Source organism: Gastrolobium bilobum, unplaced genomic scaffold (genome assembly GCF_033153095.1).
Source record: "Gastrolobium bilobum isolate Gb01-03AN ecotype WA unplaced genomic scaffold, APGP_CSIRO_Gbil_v1 utg6668, whole genome shotgun sequence".
NCBI classification, from domain to species: domain Eukaryota; kingdom Viridiplantae; phylum Streptophyta; class Magnoliopsida; order Fabales; family Fabaceae; genus Gastrolobium; species Gastrolobium bilobum.
In genome coordinates, this window is record NW_026898778.1 from 428,166 (window position 1) to 449,161 (window position 20,996).

At 32.8% G+C, this 20,996-nt stretch overlaps 2 protein-coding genes across 3 annotated transcripts; one reads left to right on the forward strand and one right to left on the reverse strand.

The window, feature by feature from the left end:
- Positions 1-460: 460 nt before the first annotated feature.
- On the reverse strand, positions 461-4,973 carry LOC133284066 (nudix hydrolase 8). 2 transcript variants are annotated; one of them, XM_061481029.1, is made up of 9 exons: positions 4,482-4,971; positions 4,011-4,291; positions 3,709-3,774; positions 3,148-3,285; positions 2,849-2,926; positions 2,462-2,512; positions 2,297-2,331; positions 1,868-1,976; positions 461-899 (listed from the first exon to the last, which is right to left on the reverse strand). In XM_061481029.1, the coding sequence occupies exons 1-9, from the start codon at positions 4,618-4,620 to the stop codon at positions 693-695; spliced, it is 1,104 nt and encodes a 367-aa protein (XP_061337013.1). In that variant the 5' UTR covers positions 4,621-4,971; the 3' UTR covers positions 461-692. The 2 variants fall into 2 exon arrangements, with proteins under 2 accessions (XP_061337013.1, XP_061337014.1); XM_061481030.1 differs by lacking the exon at positions 461-899 and adding an exon at positions 2,086-2,143 and having other exon boundaries at positions 4,482-4,973.
- Positions 4,974-15,662: 10,689 nt separating this feature from the next.
- Positions 15,663-16,835, forward strand: LOC133284092 (uncharacterized). The gene has a single exon (XM_061481070.1). It carries the CDS (start codon positions 15,663-15,665, stop codon positions 16,833-16,835), a length of 1,173 nt encoding a protein of 390 aa, XP_061337054.1.
- The last annotated feature ends 4,161 nt before the right edge of the window (positions 16,836-20,996 follow it).

Sequence of the window (20,996 nt, forward strand, 5' to 3'; positions counted from 1 at the left end):
AGGCGTCAAATTTCAAATTTGATACTGATGTCAAAGGATCTACCTCTTCTCTTATTGAACAAAATTAAAACTATATAAATAAATAAATTCATAAAAACTGTGCTACTTTTTTTTACCAAGATGCAATGTTCAGTTCACTAATTTCGCGCTTAGTCCATTGAAAACAAATCTCACTAGCGTTTTGTGCCCAAATTCCCGTCATGTGCTAGCAAAAATGCCAATAGCGAGAGAGATATTCATGGGTAAGATCTTTGTATTGCTTTCAAAATATCAGCACTAAACTTGAAGTGGGCTCGTTCTGGCACAGCGACTACTTTGTTTCGTTCTTTGTAATTACTATTTTCTTTTTGGGCTAGACTAAAATTTTTTATGATGATGGCGAAATCTTCACGTTCAAATTTAAAAAAAATTAGAAAAATATTATTTATTCGAATAAATGATAACAGATATAAATGCCGATTTGGTTCCATAAATTATAAGATGGAGACTCATTAATATAGTGGATGTTCTATTTACAAGGTCATCATCAGTACATGGGAAACAAGTGTGATGGTCACACATGTTCCAGAGGAACGTTGTTATTATAGATATTATATACATTTAGAAATAAAATTGCACTTAAAAATGTTACATATATATCTGTAGTGTAGTGGTTAGCCCAGTTCTTAGGGTGCTTTTGAGTTTTCAGAGTCTTAATTTCCAATGCAGTTGATATTTTCATTGTCGATGAAATTGTAGTATAGGGAAGACACCTTGCCATCAAACTTGGAAACTATTTGATGAGTTGATAGGCCACAATAACGCTTCCCAAGACGAGCAATAAAGATATCTACTACCTTCTTGAACATTGAGTCTTCTTGGATTTTTGGTTGCTCAACAAACTCAACCAGGGGCATCCACTGCATCACATCACACAAGAGTTATTGGAAATCCATAAATCAATCTTTAGAAACTAAAAACTGTTTTACCAAACAAAGCAAATAAGAAAAGGAGAACAAAAAAACGAACTTATGCTTCATTTGGTGATTACTCCATGTGAATGGAGAACATTAAACGTAAGGAACTCCAAGGAAATAATTGTTGGGAACTCGGTTCCCTCAAGCACGGCTAGCAGCCTTTTACGCGGAAATCAATCAACAAGATCTTAGATCTCGGATCTCGGCAATTACCTCGACCTGAACTTCACCAGGTCGGGCAACACAGCGGAAAAACGAAAAACACAAAGAGAAGAGAGAGAACACAAGCAGATTTTAACGTGGGAAAACTTTATCCAATGAAGAAGTAAAACCCCACAGGACCTAGTTCAGTTCAAACGTCCCCTATGAAAATAATGGATGCAAAGAATCAAAATTAACCAATGTGGTGGTTAACACAACCTCTCCAACAATGGTGATAATCAAACTTCCTTAGAGATGTTTCACTCAAACTCTCTATAGAGATCTCTCAAATACAAAGCTTAAAGCTTTGCTCACAAATCACTCAAATATTTTTCTCTCAATCTTCTGACCTAGTCTCCACCCACAACTAATGAATATGTAGAGGATGTGAGATCTAGGGTTAAGGGTTTTAGGAAACCCCTCAATGAGCTTGGACTTAGCATTGAAAGAGGAAACCCAACAATAACCACCTCCAATTCATGTAATGATGTGCACCAAAACTCTTAATAGTGCATATGTAATTTATCCTTGTATCCAAACCAGAGTTACTTGAACATATATTCAAATTTCTGAGGAAGAAAAAGGATTATTATAACTATGTATGGGAGTTTGAGTAAAATAACCTGAACAAACATACTCTATTTAATAGGTCACCATTCATCTAAAGAAAAGTTTCCTTTAATTTGTCTTAATGAGTAAGGGTATCTAACCTTTGCTGCTGCAACTTCAAGATCATCAACTATGATGTTAGATGACAGAGGTCTTAGCATGCAGATGAAGAACAAATCTGACTTCTCAAAGGCCACATTATGTGCATGCCTAGAATTGATGATGAAATTCATCAGATCTTGTTTGTTAAAAAATATACAAGAAAAATAATGCAGCAATGGAATTAAAAACTAAATTATGTAGCATTCTATGACCATACCAGACTCTAACTAAGTAGTTGATTACAATAGAAACCCTTCCTTCCGGTAATCCAATTCCTTTCAATTTAGATCACATCATAATTAGATTGTGACAAGTTATTTGAAATGAATTTAATATATACACAGAGTCAATAGTTACTTTTTAAATTTATTTTATTAGAAAAACATTATAACTTTCTTGATAACGTGGTTGTGAGTATGTGATGTTACCTGAATGCTATGACTTCAATAAACTCTGTATCAATCTGCAACGTTAAGCAGCTAGCATCAAAAGAAAGCCCTAACTTTACAGAATTGTAACTATGTGACAACCTAGTGAATATATTCAATATAAATTGACACCAGACGAATATCTCAAAAGTACATCAAACTTACCCCCGTTTCTTCCTTCACTTCTCTTACAGCTCCTGTATATATCTCCTCTGCCTGAGATTATTCAGACAAATGATAAAGAATTAAAGTTGCAACATAGTTAGATAAATGAAACTACAACTTAACACCATCTCTAATTTGGTTTTCTATTTTGTTTGTAGAGCAGAGGGTAAGCCTTGGAGCAGCGATAAGGTTGCTCCTTGTGATCGGAAAGTCACGGTTTAGAAAACTGCCTCTTGGCAAAAATGCGAGGGGTAAGATTGCGTGCAGTCGATTTTTACCCCTGTCCTCGCATGTCAGGGAGCCTTGTATTCTGGTATTTGTCTTTTTGCCCTTTATTTCATTTGTAGAGCATTTAAGAAAATTAGGTGAAACTACTAAATTAAATACCTCAAGAATGAATCCAGTTGGTATCTTCCAAAGACCAAGAGTTGCAGGAGAACAGTGTTTCTCTTGCACTACAAGCACCTTTACAAATATATAAAAGGAAATTATACCAACGTTAGTGCTTGCATGAATCAAATTAGATAAGAACTGTTTTGCAATCATATAAAAGAAATGAAGAACGTTTAGTAGCTTGAAAATGTGCCTTGCAAAGCTTTTTCAAAGTGCAGAATATCCTGCTTTCTTTGTTATTCAATATGCATGAGTATGCTTCTTTCTAGTATTAGTTATAGAAGCAATCATACTTCATTGTTGTCATTGATGACAAATCCCCCAACTCCTACTTGGTGTGATGCATTCGCTGGAAGCATGCAAAGTCCTTCAGGAATCCAGTAAGTTAACATCACATATCCTGGCTCTGCATGGTGGTATTGAAAGCCTTCCTGATACCAAAATGAGTTACCTCAAAGGTTCAACAACTCTTCAATGAGTAAAAACAAAGGTCAACTGAATAAAGTTAGATAAGTGGACGAATTTACTGGTCTTTTAGTGTGTTGTGTGTTTGTTGAGTTATTTTGTGAACTTGTACATAGTGAACATGACACATACTGAGATCTCTCATATGTATATAATATTTGTTGGGTATGACTCATACTTCGCATACTGATGAGGACCCTTGTAAACCGAGTGACTTGTAACGAGTGTTGGTGAGGTGAATATAGTACAAACAAGCTGGACATTAAAGCAGAGTAAATCACTGAGTCGATTTCTCTCTTCCCTTTCTCTTTTTTTCGATTTGTGTGTGTCGATTTCCAACAATATTTTCTTTATTTCTTCATTGGTAGATATGTGAGAAGTTAAATTACCTTCACAGCAATTGGAACAAGGTCAGATTGCTCTAATGGCAACTTAAGCCAAATTCCCTTCTTTCCCTGCAAATCATCAGACATGGTAAAATCAAATGGAAAATACTCGTGTCTTTTGATTTCTCAAACAGGATATATCATAGAAGCCCTCATTCCCTACAAGATAATAGACATGCTTGCCTTACGGATAATGTTATAAAGTGAGAATAAACATCATAATTAATCATTTAAACATAGTAATTAGTTTCTAATTGAGCATAGTGCATATAAAGTGAGAATCAGAACATGGACAGAAGATTTACCATCTTTTTCCAATGAGAAAGAGATAAACGCAGTACAGGTGCAAAAACAGATGGATTGGGTGGTAACCTATCTGGATCAATGACAACTCCCCCATACTCATCATCAAAAGCATCAAGTACTCTAAGATTTCTGGAATAGAAGCTCGAAGTTGAGCCATTTATTCCATTAATATGATGGGAACTCGTTTCTGCTGCAAGATTATCTGAACCAACTGAACTAATGAAAGCATTATCTGCCAAATAAGTGTTATCAGAGGCACCATAAGTCCTGAGAAACAACCCTGAAATTGAAAATGAGAGAGAATTAAACCCATGTTCCGAAACCAACCATGGCTTCTAACTCATCAGCTAAAGCTAATTCAGGTATTCAGTTTACCAGACAAGAATAGCTCAAACAAACAAGCAGGTTCTGTCTCATGCATATATACAGGGGGAAAAAAACCTCTGAGAATTTATTTGGGTAATTGTTACCTCTGCGGCACTTGAACTGGGTGGAAAATCTAACTCCAACTTTGTGCCTGAAACTGTTGAGCAAAGTGGAGTAGGATCTTCCAACATGGGCAACCTCAGATGTGGACACAGAATTGGAAGAGAAGAATTTCAGCTCCATCTAAATCAGAGGTCAAAACCCAAATCTCACCTATCACACACACACACACAGACACTGGTAGCCACAACTTTACAGACCAATGGAATCAGAATCCAAATGTAAATATTCTACCTTAAGGGGTGAATATACATATATTTATATGCATATACTAGAATCTTCACTAATATCTAGGCTACCTTAGCAGGTATCGAACTATATATGACTAAAGAAACATCATGGTAATGGGCATAGGATTCATCGTTTTTTGAGTGTAATATAGATTTCCTTCCAATGAATGACTTGAGAAGTTTGATATTCCAACGGGGTATGAACAAATTATAGCAGATATGATTCAGCATAATGCCACGTTTTGACAAGATGTATATATCTCGAGTCCTCGCAACATTAAGCTAGTTGGCGACCTTTAAACTGGTGGTGGATAATGAGCGAAGTGTGATTATGACAAAAATCAACCGGGAACACAACAAAATTAAAATTGGAAGTTTTGTTTCTTTCTTTCTCATGAATTATAATATATAATTAAGAGATTAATATTTCTCATTTCGTGTAAAATAATTTTATTTCAAACATACACATCACATACATAAAAGTATGTGATACTTGTTATCAAAAAAAAAAAAAAAAAGTACGTGATACTTATATTTTTTTTTTCTCTCTTCTCTTTACATAATTTTATATGAATCTCGCATATATTTTTACCTATGTATAGGAGATAAAATTATCTCCTATTAATAAACATTAATCTCGTTAATTAATGGAGAAAACGAGAGAAGTGGTTTATCACTTTATCCAAGTTCATTATATAAGAGGATTCTTATCATGATATGAAGGTAACATTAGTATTCTTAATACTTATCACACTAACTAGGAAGGAAACTTGTTCAAAGCACCAATCAGAGAGAATTTTCACAAGAAGAAGAATATACTATACCAATCAGAATTTGTCATTTTAAGTATGTACCTCATTGAATATGATTATGAGGAAAAATACGATTTTCACCTACAAAATTTTTCACATGTTTCGTAAATGAGATAGAAAAATTTTGTTAACTTGCTGTTCCAATAGTTATTTATTATCTTACCAATAATTTCTTTTTCATTTTTTTTTTGACCTCATCATATGTGCAGTATGCCACAATGTTATAACTGTTACTAATATTTATTCATGAAGCATGCCAATTGCATCCTAAGTAATTTTCAAACTAATATTATAGTTTGAACAATATTTAAGAAAATAAAAGTAAATTTAAATGTGAAGTTACTAAATGATGGGTGAATTTTTGTATAAAATATCTAATGAGTCATTCTACATATTTTAAATAAAAATCTAATAATATACATTAAAATACATATAAAATTTCAAATACACATATATATAGATATATATAGCATTATCTTTTCGAAAATTATTAAAGTTGGATAGGTGGTGCAAAGATGGGCCCAGAGATTTCGTTTATTCGTTAAAATAAATAACAATTTTGGTGTTTGTCATTTTAAATGACATAACTTATGTCATTATAAGAGAGAGATAAATACAAAAAATAAAATTTATGAGAGAGAAAGTGGATGACTTTTTTTTACATTAAATTTTAAATAAAAAATTTATTTTATATATTTTTTTTAAAATAATATAATTTTATATCATTTAAAATAACAAATACTTTTCCCATAAATAAATGGCAATAGCCAAATGCTATCTGGCATTTTGCTTTCTATTATCAGACAAAAAATTTCCATTCCCCTGCTGATTCGAAATTAATTTTAAATGAAAAGGCCAACCTTATGACAATGCGACATGTTTGAAATGTGCAATGTAATCCGAAACTTGATATAATTACATCTGGGCCCAGGGAAACATACGATATTCAGTTCATATTAATGATAGCATCTTGCATCATAAAGAGTAGGCTTTTATCCTCATACAACCTCTTCATGTACTTTAACAAAGAGTGAGTTAAAGGAAATATAAGTACATTACTCTGCTACTTCATTAATTGGATTTTTTGTTTTGGTTATTAGTCAATTAATGATTTGTTCAAATTATTTCTTTTTAAAAATGTGATTGTGAAATTACCAACAAAGTTCAGGACAGTTGGTAAGTGGCTAAGTCTTTTAAATATGTCATAGGGATTCAACTCTAGTTATGTGTATGGAAGAGATTTTGTTGGTAGAGGCAAAATTCACTTCGATGATCTTTACGTCTTGAAAGGATTAGTATTCGGCTATCGACTAGAAGATATCTTGAGGGAACTAAAAAAAATATTGTTGTGGACTACTATGATGCATCGACACTTTAAAAAATTTGAAGTGTCATATTCGATACTCTTCGACACTCCTACACGAGTTGCAGGGACTTAAAAAAGGATTCAAAGGTTATGACATATTGCGTTTTTAATTATAATTATTAGATTTGTTGGATTACGATTATCATTTTATTAAGTTTAATATAAATATTTAGGATATTTTATGTTTCTTTACAAAATTGATGAGTATTGTAAATTTAGCTTTATTTTTTTAAATTATTAAATATTAAATATAATATATAATATATAAATTTAAATATTATTTAATATCAAAATATATTTTAACTTCTCGAAGTTTAATATTTTATAAAATTAACTTATTGGAGTATCCTATATGGATATAAATGTAACATAGATGAAAGTGCTTGCGGAGAAAGGACAGAAAGGCGCATTTGGTGTTTGCCACGGAAGGCGCGTGATGTGAAGAAAACCAGAAATAATAAACAAACAAACGAAAAGGCAAATTGCGTGGACAGCATTGGCCACGTGATTTCGAATATCCTCTATTCACTTGATACGAAAAAGATTTGTTTTTCCTTTTTCTCTAGAAAACCAACATAGACAGTGTTATACAAGTTACTTATATTTTGTTTCCAAAAAAAAAAAAAACGTTACTTGTATTTGTATAATTTCTTTCAAAAATATTATAAATATTAATTATTTTTATAACATAACAACTATATTGCACTGACACTCTAACAAATCTGAAATACCGATATTTCTTAATACTTTGACCCTCCTCGATACTGTGACATGTTCTGAAATATATAATATTTGAAATTTCATTATATATCATGAAAAAAATTAATTGATATTTAACCAAATTAATATAATAAAAATTAAAAATGGATATCAAATAAATCTTACTGGAGTTAGAGATGGCAAAGTGGGCGGCTCGCCCCATCATCAATCCATCAAAAAATGAGTCAGCTCACTCGCGTCCTGCTCTGCTCCTCCTCGCCAAAAAATGACGGGTCAGCCCGCCGAGCCAAGCCTATTTTGTCGGCCCTAACTGGAGTGTATAAGAGATTTTCAATTTTAAAATATAATAATAAATATTTACATCTTATGTTTCTCTGCAAAATTGAAGGGTATTATAATTTTAGTTTTATTTTTAAAAATTATTGAAAATTAAATATAATATACATTATATAAATTAAAAATATTATTTAATATTAAAATATATCCTAACATGTCGAAATCTAATATTTTTTAGAACTAATCTTTCGAGATATCGTGTCGTGTCATGTGTCCCATGTCAATGTCAGTGCAACATAGCATAACAGCTAGTAGTAACTAATGAATCCATTGTTATTTGTTAATTTGATAATTAAAATTCATAATATATATGTGTGTGTTATGTTATTCTACCTACCTTTTTTCTGTTTTCCTTTATCTATCTTTCTCCAACACTATTAGATGAAAATCTCAACTACCTTTATCATTTCTTTCTCCTATTGAGATTTTAATATAATGGTGTTGGAGAGTGGTAGACAAAGGTAGGCCAAAAAAAGGTAGGTGGAATAACATATATATATATATATATATATATATATATATATATATATATATATATATATATCGGTCAGGATCATTTTACATCGGTATAAGTTACACTCTTAATATTGGTTATTGATCTTATTTATATTTAACGGTTTTCATTTATTCGATATATGAGCCGTTAGATGAAAGCAAATTAATGATCAAGATTTGGTGTAAGATTTCTTATTCTTACACCGATGTAAGAATATCATGCCCTTATATATATATATGCAAAATAATTTGTCATGTGATTGGATCTAAGGTTTGGTGCGAATAAAAAATTACAACTATGTACTACGGTTAGTATATAGTTACAATATCAAAGTTGTTTTTTTTTGTCTTTCTTTAGAAATTTAACTATGTACTACCCATAGAAAATATTATAGTTTGTAAACAAAAAATTTATAAATATAATCTACCCCAAACAACTAATATAAAAGTTAGAAAAAGCCTAGAAGCAAAAAAGGAATTCTTGCAAAAAATAAAAATAAAAACTTGTATGACCAATGAATCAAAAGGAATTGGTTTTTATAACAAACTCAACATTCACGCATCAAAATATCTTTTTATTATTATTATTTCAATTGATGGGTTAAAGGAAGATATAAAAAAGATAATGTTATACCCAACAAGTCGACAAGACGACAACTGCTAATAATTTTGGTGGTTGTAAGTGGCCCCAGTTGTCCACAATGGAAAGAAATCGAATTGATTATCACTAAATATTACTAAATTTAACATTATATATATCACTAAATATTACTAAATTTAACATTATATATATATATATATATATATATATATATATATATATATATATATACACATGGGGAAATCACTTCTTATGCAGCTGTAAAAAATGGGATCTCTTCTGCTATAGACACAGATCTTGAAATAAAATTTATGATTTAATTAAAAAAAATAAAAAAAGGAAAGCATGGCTCCCCATGAGTCTGCTGCAAAAAATTTGATCTTCTGTTGAATGAGAAGTTGAAACCCCTATATATATTCTCAGCAAAAAATTATAATGATTTTTACTGTAAATAATTTGAGTAGCTCTAGATAAATTTATGTTATTTTAAATATATTTTAATTTTTGGGATAAAAATATATATGTAAATATTTATTATTTTTGGAAATATAAGTATAATAACGTTAACAATTATTTATTGTTATGAAAATAAATATAAACTCAAGAGATAGAGGACATAACAGAAATAGAAAATGTAACTCATCAAGATCAGATCAAATGTGTGTATTACATAAGGCACTTAACAGAGTGTTTATAGTTTAGGAATGAGGTATCCAAAATCATCAAATCATAAACATATATACATGTTTTCCAATAATTAAATCCTAATCATACACAAGTTTTCTTATATTCAAATATAAGGTTGGTCACGGGCCCAGTAGCAAGCAGGCCAATTAAGATCCAAATTGATGCACCAGTGGCTTTTCAGTTTCTTGGGGAAAAAACAGTGTCAACCCAAACCGAACCCAATCAAATTCAAGTTGGTTCACATCATCGTATCAGGTTGTGCATATCATCTTAATTCACATGATGAATGAATTACTCACAAATATCACCTGAAATATGCTCAAGAATTTCAAAAGATTCAACTATGACATAGCATCATTATATTCACTTCTAAAAGTGGAAGAAATTCAGTTGGGATAATTAATATTTGGCATTAACGTTTCTATGTCACAAGAAATAAAGTTATTTCTTGCAACCCAAAAACAATATTATTTTACAATATGTGAAAAGAAAAAATAATGCAGTGTATTTTAATAAAATTTATAATATAGGAGAGAAGTGAAATTTTCAAAATACCCTATCAATAATTTTCCCTTAATATTTATGGGTAAATATACAATAAAACACATTTCCAATATTCTGTTATGCCAAAACATAAGTATTTTTATAGATTCTTAGATTTCTTATTATTCCCACTATTTTTCTTTTTATTTTCTTTTCGTTTCTTATGTGATGTATTCTTATAATAAAAGTTGAAAGTATTAACAATAATAACAAATTTTATGACAATAATCACAATCTTTATATTGTTAAAATTAAAACTAGCATTCACTTCAAAGATGGAATTGAGCTATTTATGCAAATTTCATAATCTTTCACAATAACTGGTTATTTTATTCAACTACAAGAAAGTATGAAATTTATTTGGGAAAAGTTCAAATACCTTTTATGGTTTGCTTTGAATCACTTACCCCATGTGCTTTTTTTTATCATTTACCCCATGTACTTTTTTCCATCCAAGTTCATCCTTAAAGTGTTGAAATTATTCTATCCTTCTTACAAAAACACATTTCAGCTACCTTTGTGGCATGATAACAATAGTATAATAACTAATGGTAATACATAGTTACTGCCAGTAGTACATGTATACTCTAATACCCAATATTTGAATCCAACCTTTGGAGTCATGTGACATAGTTACTATGTTCTGCAGTAATTTGAAGATATTTTTGCGTGTTTTATGTTGAAATATGATAAACTATACATAGATGGAATAATCCCTTGTGTTAATGGCAAATTTTAAACTGAAACATGAGGATAATGCTTCCTTGCTTCCAGTACAGGGATTGGCTACAATCTTTTTGCATACAAAATTGTTAATAAACAGCGGGACTTCAGGTGGTTTTAATTGCATCTTTATATCCATTTTATTCTTTTGCAAATTGAATTGTCTCTCTAACAAATAGGTACTTAAACAATGAAAGCCATAATTCTTAAAATCTACTTTTCTCCATTTATGCTATTTACAGCCTTCAGGCGTGGAAAATCCTAGAATATCTAGGAAATCACATTGATCTTATCCTAACAGAGGTAGTTATGCCTATTTTATCAGGAATAGGTCTTTTGTGCAAGATCATGAGCCACAAAGCTTTGGAGAATATCCATGTGATTAGTAAGTGTCATTCCGTAATTATACTTTATACCAAATTTAAGTATATGCTTTCAATGACTTTTGTCCATTTGGTGTTTTGTTTTACTATGCTTGTTGAAATGCATGCAGTTGTACGAATGGATATAACCTTCAAGTGTGTGTCAAAAGGTGTAGTTGATTTTTTAGTGAAACCTATTCGAAGGAAGGAACTTAAAAACCTTTGACACAAGATAACTGAACTGTGTTTTTGTAAGAATGATAGAATAGTCATATTAGTTAAAAACTCTGACATTGTTAAGGAGGAACTTCGATAGAAAAAAACACAGGGGGTAAATGATAAAAAAAGAAGAAGCACACGGGGTAAACAATTCAAAGACAAACCATAGGGGGTATTTGAATTTTTCCCAATTTATTTTGAATATTTTCTAAAACCTTCTTAGTACTCTTTTCCATAAGCATATTTCAATAAAAAGGTGCAATATTTTTTCTTTTAAATTATTTCATAAATTGATTGGATTTTTTTGAATTTCAATCTTAATCTAAAGGTTTAGTCTTTTAGGAATTGTAACACAATTTTCTTCATATATAAGTAATGACCTAGAAAATGATTGATTTTGTGCAATACTACAAGAATGCTTGATTTCCTTCTTTTGTGCAATCTGAAAATTAATGACCCACAATTCATGGGTTTTCCAATAATTTATCAATAGCAATGAATTTAATTTAAGATAAGAAAATAGATTATTCAAGAATATGTGTCAGTAAAATAAATCATGGATGAAACATAAGATACATTTTTCAGACTGTTATGGACCTGATATAAAGACTCACATTCTAGAATGTTCAAGAAGGGCAAAAAATAATTAAGAGAAAAAATAAGGAAAGATTTCTTAATTATACTAATCCTAGTGTGACAACAATGGATCAAGCATTGGACCCCCTAAAAATTCACCAAAGGTCCAGATTTCACTACCCAAAAGTAAACTATCTATAAATAGGAGATAAAGCCTATAGGAACGCACTTTTGAACCCTCTCTCTTAGCTATCATTGTGTGCACACGCCACGCCTTGACTATGCCGTCTATTATAGTGCACAATGATTTGTTTTCCTTTAAGGTATCTCCCTCACAGATACCTAAGAGAGAACATAGATCCAATATTGATTAACCAATCTTCGATTGGGCATCTCGATCTAACAATATTGAACATTGGCGCTGTATGGGAACCGATAAACTTTGATTCCCACCCAATAATGGTGAACACATAATAGCTGCCGCAATAACTAAATCCTAATACGATGGGTGCAGAGCACAAGAAGGTAACCTCATCAATACCATCACAATATTCAAGTGCCCAATCCACCATGAAAGTTGAGTAAGGCACTTTCCAACGTCGAATTTCCATCAGCCTCTCGCATTTTGTTGGCCATCAAAGGAGCACGACCAAACCTGCTTTCATACACTAAACATAAGGTGGGACCCAATCGAATAAAAAGAGCACAACCTTTTCCTTGGCAGATCTAAAAATTCATGGTGCATCTTCATCTAAATGGTTAAAGAAACATTATGATGGGATCCACTTTGGAATGCCTTAAGGAGTGTGCGTTCTTCTGTCATCAAAGACTCAAATATAAAAAGGCCAAGGCATGAACCAGAACTTCGGCCGCTAGGCTGAGACAAATGATTAGATTGAAGAACATCCTCAATTGGATAATTTTATTCTCGGGTTACGCCATAAGAGGGACATTAGACTCTCCCATGGCTTAATTTTTATTTAATGTCTTTCTTTATACTATATTTATGTTGGTTGCTCTCGTTTATATCTTTCATTTAATTTTTTATGAAGGATCTAGCCTTGTTATCTGCATTCTGTTCAAAGACAAGATTCCCTCCTAAATCTCAGACTTACAATGTCGATCATACTTATCACCTAAACATGCAGTGCCTCGCAAAGCTAAAACCCTTATTACAACACTCATATACTTTGTATACAAGCCACCAACCATCTAATGGTACTCCAAAAGTAGCACTAGGGAAGATAAAGATCCTAGTTACTGTCATTTGCATCTTGAATGAAATTTTGAGATCATGGATGCGACTATAAGATAAGAAGAGCAACAGAGCTTGCCAGCATTAATCATGTTTCTTTGCTGCAATGGAATGAAGATCACTCTGGTCATGAGCAGTGAGATCTGGTTCTTACATTTGACCTGCGTAGAAGGGTGCGGTAGAGAAGCCCACCTTCACACAAGAACAGTGGTTCAAATCTGGGAATTGTTTGATATGCCTCCAGCATATATATGATTTTAAGCCAAAAAGAGAAAGAATCTTGATCAATCTTGGATAAAAGGGTTATAATTGTTATTAAATTGATAAATCTCAATCAGAGATCTTGTCACTAATTTTATTATATTTTTGTAGGAAAATCTTCAACTTATCTCAGAATTGTATCAGAAAGATTGAATCCAAGATACACAATGAAGATTTGATCACGATTTCTAAGCAAGGCATAAACTCTATAAATAGAGACTCAGACCTCAGAGCAAAACATCTTTGGCTGGAGAGAATTCTTGGAGGCTCACGCTAGAGATCAGGATTCCGACGGAGTTGAAGAACGAAGACCATTGATTCTTCATCTTCATCTTCTTCTTCTGTTTCTTTATTGTTTTCATGAATACTTTTTATTTCTTTAATTTGTTTAAGCCAACTATGTCTGGCTAATTTCTTTTTGTAGTTGGGATCATGGACCCTATGTGAATCCTTTATATTTTCTGTATTGATATTTTATAAGTTAATTAGTTAGTTTATTTTATTCTACCCTTGTTAATTTTTCCATATCCTGTTTAGAATTGGCCACTCTAAATTATAGGCTTTGAGGGTTAGAATTCACAATAGACATATTGGAGTTTTAATCTGGACAAAGGTAGAATAACAATTTGTGTATGATCTAGGGTTAAAGGGTTGAAATCACTAAGACATTAGGGTTCAACTATTTTATAGGAAAAATGAATTGTCTGAACAAACTAATTAATTAAATTATAAAATACAATATAGGAATATAAGGGAGGATCAGAGGTGAATTGCATCTTGGCTACTTCCTTTTTATAAATTTTTCATCAATATTTTCTCGCGTTCTTGATCTTTTCTTGCATGCGTTGAAAATTAATTGTTTTTAATTTTCTGTTTTTAATTATTATTTTATTTTAAATTCTGTTTTTAAATTACTTTCACAATTCAAATCAATTTTTATTTTCCAACTTAAGGAGAATAGTTAAACTAGATGTTACCAAAAAAAAAAAAAGAATAGTTAAACTAGTACGTGGTGTATTAAGCCTCGTGGAAACGATACTCTACTTATCACTTTATTACATGAAACGAATGGTATACTTGCCGTGTTCGTAACAAGTTTTTGGCGCCGTTGCCGAGGATTATTTACGCTAATATTATTTTTAACTTTCGATCTTTAAGATTGGACTTTTATTTTATTTATTTATTTATTTTCTTTTTCTTTTCTTTTTTAAAAAAAATATAATTTTTTTATTTTTTACTTTTTATTTAGAGTAAATACCTTTTTTGGTCCTCAGCAAATTTTACGATGTCCGTTTTAGTCCCTAGCAAATAAAAAGGCTTATCGTTGTCCCTAAAAAATTCAAAATGGACTCATTTTAGTTCTTTTAGGGACTAATATGGGTCTTTTTTGAATTTGTGAGGGACCACGATTTCAACTAAATGGGTCTATTTTGAATTTCTTAGGGACCACGATGGACCTTTTTATTTGCTAGGGACTAAAACGGGTGTCGTGAAATTTGCTGAGGACCAAAAAGGGTATTTACTCTTTTATTTATTTCGATTTTATTTATTTATTTATTTATTTATTATTTATTTTATTGTTATTGTTTTTAAAAAAACTTAATTATAAAAAAAATTAATTTTTATTTTGTTACTGATTGATTTCTCTCTTTTATGCGAGGTAAAGCTAACAGCGAACCTTTTCAGTTTGATCCAGAAATCGAGAAAACTGCAAAGAAAAACCGGAAGCTAACCAAGCTAAGGAAGAAAGAGGAATCCTCGAGTTCAGACCCAAAAGCGAAACCCGAGATGGCAACACTGAATCCACCACCGGAGGAAGAATTGATGGAGTCAATCTTGGCTCCACTGTTCACAAGGCCAAATTCTAGCATCGTCAGACCACCAATCAACACTAACAATTTTGATATCCAGCCAGCACTGATATCTTGGTGGAGAAAAATCCATTTGGTGGGGAAGGTTATGAAGACCCCCATGATTTCATGGACAGATTTTTGAGAATCTGTGACACTACCAAGCATAACGGGGTGTCCGATGATGCAATTAGACTCCGACTGTTCCCTTTTGCTGTAACAGGAAACACTCTGAGATGGTTGAATAGACAAGCCCCCAACAGCATCAGAACGTGGGATGAACTGGCGGCTAAATTCTTCGCAGAGCACTTCTCTAGGGAGAAATACAACAAGTTGGTGAATGAAATCACCAACTTCACTCAACAACCAGGAGAAACTCTATGTGCAGCTTGGACCAGATTCCAAGAACTGATCAGAAGGTGCCCCGCGTATGATCTGCCAGACGGAAAGAAGGTCAGAGTCTTCTATAATGGAATGACACCAGACTCCAGAATGATTGTCAATGGTGCAGCCGGTGGGACCATAGCAAAGAAGATAGCAGCTCAAACTTTAGACCTGATCGATTTCATGTCGAGGGCTGAGAATGCATCAATGGCAGTTCAACCAATTCAACCAAGAAGGGGAATTCTGCAATTGGGAAACAATGATGCATCGCTAGCAGAACAAAAGATCTTATCTCAACAGATAGTCAGTTTGAATGCTAAGTTGGAAAAGATGCAACTTTCGATAGCTCAAGTTAACTCGTTTAACTGTGAGTATTGCAAAGGAGAGCATGAGACCATCGAATGCCCAACACTTATAGGAGCTGATTCCTTTCAAGTTAATGGAGTCTGGTATGATCCAAGACCACAGCAGAACTTCCAGAGAAACCAGAACAATGCTCCTGGAAACAACTTCCAAAGGAGATTTCAAGGGGGAGGTTTAGATTACAAATCCGACCAATATTTACAACCTCCTCCAATTTCACAAACTCAAACATCTGAGCTAGAGAAAGAACCGAAACAGTTGACAAAGACAACTGAAGCGTTCATGAACGAGACCAGGACTCATCATAAAAATCAAGATGCTTCAATCAGAAATCTAGAAACTCAAATTGGGCAGTTGTCAAGACAATTAGCTGAGAGAAGTCCTGGAACATTCCCCAGTGACACTATAATCAACCCAAGGGAGCACTGCAATGCCATCACTACTAAAAGCGAGAATCTAGAAAAAGTGGAAGCTCCTACAGGAAAGGATGATCACACTCAAGAAGGCAAGGAAGAAGCAAAAGAGAAACCTCCTGTAGTTCAGAAGAAGCAATGAGATTTTTCACGTTTTGAGAAACCTTCATATCCCATGGGGAGCAAGCAACAAAATGTTTAGATATTTTTAAGAAATTGTAAATTAACATTTCTTTTGTAGAAGCTCTGGAGAAAATTCCTCTGTATGCAAAGTTCCTGAAGGAGACATTGTCTAAGAAGCAGAAGCTCACAGAGGACGAACCTATCACGCTAACAGAGGAGTGTAGTGCAATCCTACAGAAAAAATTTCCTCCAAAGTTGAAGGATGCAGGGAGCTTCAGTATTCCATGCACCATCGGCAAGATGACCATAGAGAAAGTCTTATGCGATCTTGGTGCCAGCATAAATGTGATGCCCCTCACCCTGATGAAGAAGCTGGGAATTGGTGAAGTCAAGCCAACGAGGATGAATGTTCAACTGGCCGATCGCTCAACAAAGCAAGCACATGTTATTGTGGAAGATGTGCTCGTCAAGGTAAACAAATTTCTAATTCCTGTTGATTTTGTTATTTTTGACATTGATGAAGATACCAGTGTGCCTATGATCTTCGGGAGGCCATTCTTAGCAATCTCAGGAGCGCTAATCGATGTACCTAAGGGTGAGTTAATAATGCGCGTGGATGGAGAGCAAGAAACATTCAAGGTACTTACAAGTGATGCTCATTTGCCTGCATCTCAACCTAAAGATCAAGTTAACTACATTGCGGAGAAGAGGGTTGAGGAAGGGAACAAGAAGGAAGTCCATCAGCAGCATGAGGAAAGCAAGCTAAAGGTGAAGATGGAAAAGCCCAAGAGAAAGAAAAAACTTGTAAAAACTAATTTTAAAGTTCTTGAGAAACCTCCTCCTCACCCGCGTGCATATGATCATGGAAGGACACAATACTAGACCAAGAAGATTGGGTCATCAATGGTAGCGTGCTTTCAACCACCGTAATCATAAAGGGTACGTCAAGCTCGTGATGTTAAACAAGCGCTAGTTGGGATGCAACCCAATAGTCATTTTTTGTTTTATTCATTTTATCTTTACTAGGTAGTTTTAATTTAAGAAAGTGAGGTAATTGGTGAATTAGTGACCACATGAAAAAGTTTAAAATCTGGGAATTGGCGCTATCAGCGCCAACATGGCGCTAGTAGCGCCAGAAAATGAAAAAGAGACAGTAGCTCCGCGCTCACAGCGTGGATTTGGCGCTATCAGCGCCAGAAATTACGAATAACCCGCGCCAACATCGTGATATCAACGCTTCCATAACCATCATTTCCAAAAAAAATTCGAGTGAGCTCCGCGCTCACACCGTGAACTCCACGCTGTCAGCGCCAGTGTCCTCACCATTTACTTGACTTTAGTATTTTATTTTTTTTCATTTTTTTTTGAGATTATGGTTTGACTATGTCTCCTTTTACATATTGAGTTTATGATTATTCTGTTTGACGTTTAACAAGTGTGTGTGTTCCACCTACGCATAAGTAGTTTCACTCTACTAGTTTATTTTATTGCTGAGGACAACAAAATTCTAAATCTGGGAATTGGGTGCATACCAGATGAGATAACTACTAACCGCGAAATTGCACAACAGAGACGTCTAACAAAAAAAATTTCTGTAAAAGGGGAGATACTTTAACCTTTCTTTTTATTAATTTCTGCTATTTTTTTTAATTCAATTTTTTTTTAGAAAAAAATCAAAAAACCAAAAAAAAAGTGAATTCTTGACAAAAGCATTCCTAGATTTTGCAAAGCTTACTGAGTAATCAACTAGATTGAATCATAAGAAGCATGATATCTGTGGAGCATTAAAATTTTAGATAATCTGAGAGTGATGAATTCTCGTTTGTATAACTGCTTTGATGAATAATTTTTGGATAATGCTTGATGTGAACTTTTGAAATTAGATTCTAGCTTGAATTAAACCTGTGAGAATTGAGCCTAAACAGTAAAAAATTTCAAAGAGGCCTCACTATAGTAGTCTTCTAGAACTTGATCTATTTCTCTAGTTTGCATGCATTATTGACATGATAAAGGAATGTTCATTCTTGTTAACTTAGAGCCAAATAACCTACCTAGAAAGGATTTCCATTGTTAGCCCCTTTGAGCCTTAGACCAATTTATTCAAAAATCTGATGAAAATTACTTAACCAATTCTCCATTCACACACCTTTAAAGAGATTGAAATGCCGATCAAAAGAAAAAGTCAAGATATTTCTCAAAAGAAAAGTTAAGTGAGTTGAAAAAGGAAAAGAAGAATGGTCTGCAAAAATGCAGCTCAAAAGAGAACAGAAAGAAAACGTCTGCAAACAAGGAAAGAAAAGTGAAAGGTAGTGACAAAGGGAATAAGAATCACGAAATGACGAAAAGTGGCAGAATTAAAGACTGAGAAGAAAGTATTGTCAACAATCTCAGTATTTCAGTCTCAACAATTAATCAGCCTCTGTCCAAAAGATTCTTACCCCCAAACCAGGCCAAGTTATAACCTTTCATGACCTTTTGATCAGTTTATGCATGTTAAATGAGTTCCTCAATATTAGGAATTTGAGAATATGATCAAGCCTATGAAATTACTACTACACTGATGGAATGAGTGTTGAACCCATCAAACATTAGAGCGATGAGAGTATATATTTATCTAGTGAGGAACATTCAAGTTATGATCTGAATTTCTTGATAAAACTGAAAAGCATTGTTTGAAATTTTTAACAAGGAAGTTATACATGCATAGCAGTCTGATCTCTTAAGATAATTGTGTTCCATGTTTTCTCTCCACAGAATTCATACTTCTTCTGTTTCTTTATTGTTTTCATGAATACTTTTTATTTCTTTAATTTGTTTAAGTCAGCTATGTCTGGCTAGTTTCTTTTTGTAGTTGGGATCACGGACCCGATGTGAATCCTTTATATTTTCTGTATTGATATTTTATAAGTTAATTAGTTAGTTTGTTTTATTCTACCTGTGTTAATTTTTCCATATCTTGTTTAGAATTGGCCACTCTAAATTATAGGGCTTTGAGGGTTAGAATTCACAATAGACATATTGAGATTTTAATCTGGACAAAGGTAGAATAACAATTTGTGTATGATCTAGACATAGGCTTACATAAATTGCAGACTCATAATTCATTTGCTTAATGCTTAATTCAAGAGGGATTACTAAGACATTAGAATTCTGATTGGGTTAAAGTGTTGAAATCACTAAGACATTAGGGTTCAACTATTTTATAGGGAAATAATGAATTATCTGAACAAACGAATTAATTAAATTATAAAATACAATATAAGAATATAAGGGAGGATCAGAGGTGAAGTGCATCATGGCTACTTCCTTTTTATAAATTTTTCATCAATATTTTCTCGCGTTCTTGATCTTTTCATGCATGCGTTGAAAAATAATTGTTTTTAATTTTCTATTTTTAATTATTAGTTTATTTTAAATTCTGTTTTTAAATTACTTTCACAAATCAAATCAATTTTTATTTTCCAACTTAAGGAGAATAGTTAAACTACTACTTGGTGCATTAATCCTCGTGGGAACGATACTCTACTTATCACTTTATTACTTGAAACGAACGGTATACTTGTCGTGTTCGCAACAACCGCAAATGGCGAACTGATTAAACCAGACCAAGAAAGGTTTTAACCTAATGATTGTCGGAGAAAAAAGATAACTCCATCAAACGGAGACAACAACTATTACACCCCGGCAACCCGAACTATCGTGCTGAGGGGTAACTCTTATGGACCTGACATAAAGGGCCACACTCTAGAAATCCCATGAAAGGCAAATAGTTAAGAGAGAAATTAAGAAAAGATTCCTTAATTATACTAATTCTAGAGCGACATCAATTGATTGCATTGGACCCCCAAAAATTCACCAAAGGTCTAGAATTTCATTATCCACATGTAAATCCTATAAATAAAAGATAAAGCCTATAGGTACGCACTTTTGAACCATATCTCTCTTTTCTATCACTATGCATATACCTCACGCCTTGGTTATGTCGTTTATTATAATGCACAACGATTAGTTTTTCTTTAAGGTATCTTCCTCATAGATACTTAAGAGAGAACACAGATCTAATATTGATTAATTCGATTGGACATCTCGATTCAACAAGATCAAACATAGACAAAAAAACACACACAGACAAATCCTACGCTAAAATTAACACGGAGAAAGCAATGGAAAAAAAATAAAG

Bases quoted from the DNA above. Each gene is read 5' to 3' on its own strand.
- LOC133284066 (XM_061481029.1), bottom strand. From the start codon at position 4,620: ATGGAGCTGAAATTCTTCTCTTCCAATTCTGTGTCCACATCTGAGGTT. The intron at 3,286-3,708 runs GTAATTTAACTT...TTTTGGTATCAG, and splicing joins TTGTTCCAATTGCTGTGAAG to GAAGGCTTTCAATACCACCA. The intron at 2,927-3,147 runs GTATGATTGCTT...ATATTTGTAAAG, and splicing joins TCATCAATGACAACAATGAA to GTGCTTGTAGTGCAAGAGAA.
- LOC133284092 (XM_061481070.1), top strand. From the start codon at position 15,663: ATGGACAGATTTTTGAGAATCTGTGACACTACCAAGCATAACGGGGTG.